Source organism: Aulonocara stuartgranti (assembly GCF_965226115.1).
Source record: "Aulonocara stuartgranti genome assembly, chromosome: 1".
Lineage (NCBI taxonomy): Eukaryota > Metazoa > Chordata > Actinopteri > Cichliformes > Cichlidae > Aulonocara > Aulonocara stuartgranti.
Window position 1 is genome coordinate 31,551,025 of NC_138939.1, and position 2,979 is coordinate 31,554,003.

General features: G+C 40.7%; 1 protein-coding gene across 1 annotated transcript; it reads left to right on the forward strand.

The window, feature by feature from the left end:
* Positions 1-510: 510 nt before the first annotated feature.
* LOC309702686 (gonadotropin subunit beta-1-like) lies at positions 511-1,836 on the forward strand (the record flags this gene model as incomplete). The annotated part of the gene is made up of 2 exons (XM_082527299.1): positions 511-669; positions 1,618-1,836. The coding sequence occupies 2 exons, from the start codon at positions 511-513 to the stop codon at positions 1,807-1,809; spliced, it is 351 nt and encodes a 116-aa protein (XP_082383425.1). The 3' UTR covers positions 1,810-1,836.
* Between the last annotated feature and the right edge of the window lie 1,143 nt (positions 1,837-2,979).

Here is a 2,979-nt window from a genome sequence, read left to right on the forward strand (position 1 = left end):
AGAATGCATGTTTTAATCGTGTTTTACAATATTTATCGTTTTACCTTGAGATGAAGACAGACATTTCAGAGATGGATGTCTTTTAATCTGAAAAGACAGAAGCTATGACTATATTTACATGGCTGGATGCTTTAATTTAAGTGAACCACTCTTTTAGGATCTAGTCTACAAGATGAATAAAAATGTGCAGTTAAATAAGATCCAACTCTGAAAAATAAAATAAAAAATAATCTCGACTATTATTTCCCGCTTTTCATTTCAGAATACATTTTGTTTTACAGCACACTAAATCAGCCACCACTCCTGTAAATGCACACCAGCACATTTGAGTGTATACATTACTCTTCTGTAGAGGAAATAACGCCATTAATCCACATCTCCATAATATAATCATGTATAATGACACAGCCGCGTTTTAATCAACACTAAACTTCTGACATTGTCTCAAAGCGCCTCATTTGATACCCGATCACCTCTTGTGGCAGCAGCGTGTAGTGCATCCGGCAGAGGATGCAGCTGGTTGTCATGGCAGCAGTGCTGGCGCTGGCGGGGGCGGAGCAAGACTGCAGCTCCGGCTGTCGCCCAAAGAACATCAGCCTCCCTGTGGACACCTGCGGCACCACCGAGTTCGTCGACACCACCATTTGTGAAGGACAGTGTTTCCAAAAGGTGAAGAGTGACTCGCTCTCCTCTAACTTGTGCTACTTGTGCACTGTTTTTCCCGGTGAGACATGTGCGTTTATTCTGCTTAGACGTGATGTGTTAAGCTGAGCTCAGTGCTCCTGAGGAAATCATTCATTTCGATTTGATTTATACAAATCACCACAGCTGTCACTTAAATGTGTTTTATTGTAAGGTGAAGGCACTACGGAGAAAAGCCCAATCACATAACCTCCCATGAGCAAGCGCTAGGTGACAGTGGGAAGGAAAAACTCCCTTTTAACAACAAGGAACCTCCAGAACCGAGAACCAGCCTCGCAGTCATCCAGTCTGAGTGGCTGGGGGTGACAATAATAGTTGCAATCTGAAAATTTTATAGTGTTCAGTAAGATTATGTATTGCTATAAGTTTTCTTTAAAGATAAATCACATTTACAACTTTATAGCAGACCTCTTAAAGGCTACTGCAGGGGCACACATTTGATCCTCACCAAGCCATCTCTTGTGTCATTCCCTGGCCCTCCACCTGTTTTCCCTCTCTACATACTACTGCTCCATAAAAACAGAAAAGAAAGAAAAATACTATAATGAGAGATCATTACATAATACAAGCTTTAGGGTTAAAGCACACATTCAATGACCATCAAAATTATACAAACTTTGTACAAGTATATAGAAAATGAAAATTTAAAATTGACCTCTAACATCAAAAGATACCACAAGTGACCCTTTTGAAAGGGTTGTAGTCCGGTATTAGTTTATTTATTAAAATGTTTGCAAAGCCGATTAAAATCTTGTACTTTTGAGTTTTTTAATGTCTCACAAGCTAAATAATCTTAAATAGTGGCAGCAAAAGTCAAAAGCTGTCAGATTCATGAAGTTGGAATGAAATCCCTTTAAAGAAATGGAACTGACTGTGTTTATATCCATGTGTCTGATCCCTCTGCTCTGCTGGTAGGATCCCAACTATGTTCATACTGACGACGGGCCCAAACAGAAAACCTGCAACGGAGAGTGGTCCTACGAGGTGAAATACACAGAGCAATGTCCACGGGGTTTCATCTACCCTGTGGCCAGGAAGTGTGAGTGCACTGCATGCAATGCAAACACAGACTGCGGGACCTTGTCTGGATACATACCCAGCTGTTAGCCCTTTTAAAGAACCCCAGTATTCATCCTGCGCTTAACAGTTATCTTCTTTGCACCTCTTCCCTCTGAAATAAACCAGTGATACAAGCCTTTCTGTTTCAATCTGTTTTATTAAAATTTTTTATAAATGCAACCCCTCCCTTAAAAGTTATTCTCTTTATACGTGTAGGTAATTGTGGTCACACCAGAACACAGGTATCAATAGTCGTTATTAGACCGCTTGCATTATTAGTGGCGCGCTTCAGTCTTATAGTGTCATAAGTCACAGCAGAAGAAACTGTGTAGATGCAGCAGACCTGTAGAGTCAGCTAGAAAAGCAACCACCCAACAGTTTCCCTTTTTGTTTTGAGCGGGGTGACTGACCCCTGAAAGTCAATAATCCTGCGAGTCAGGTTTCCCTGCTGAGAACAGGATATAATCTTGCAAAGAAAACAGAACACTTCTCCTCCTCTTTTGACAGGTGGAAATGAAAATATAGAGTTTGCAGCATATTGAACTCCCCCCCCCCCCCCCTCCCCCTGCAAAGTGCCTGCAAATCGGTGTCTCTCTACTCAACTCAACACAGCCTAGTGAGCAGAAAACCTCAGAGCTGTTAAAGTGGTGGAAACTATAAGCCAGCTAAAGATACAGATCTAATATTGTATGCTTGGGTGTGAGGAGGCCTCAAAACATATATAGATTAAAAAATGAATATAAAACAGAGTATGCACCTGCAAGCTTTGTTTTTTCTCCTCTGATCCAAACTAAGGACTTTTCAAAATTTGGGACAAAAGAAAAAGGCAAAATTAATGGACACCTTTGCAGAGAAATGAGAAGAAGAATAAATGAGCCCTTCGCGCCCTGAAGTCTGAAAAAGTCTGTTACGATAAAGTTTGGAACAGACTTATTTTTAGCCCAATGCAGGTGCATCTTCTGACTCTACAGACTGTTAGCATAAAATCTTATTATAAGGCCAGAGACAAACCTGAGGCTGCTGCTAGCAACAACTCACTCATTAATATGACAAGCTGTTAACTACCTACAGTGCTGTTACCTGGCAACACACCGGCTTTATCCTCCTGCATTGTGGACAGCAACTCATTCATTAACAGCTTTAGCATGTGGGTTTGTTGGTGAAAAAAAACAACAAAACACGGTTTAATTGTTGAACTAAAGTGTATATTTTTTTTCC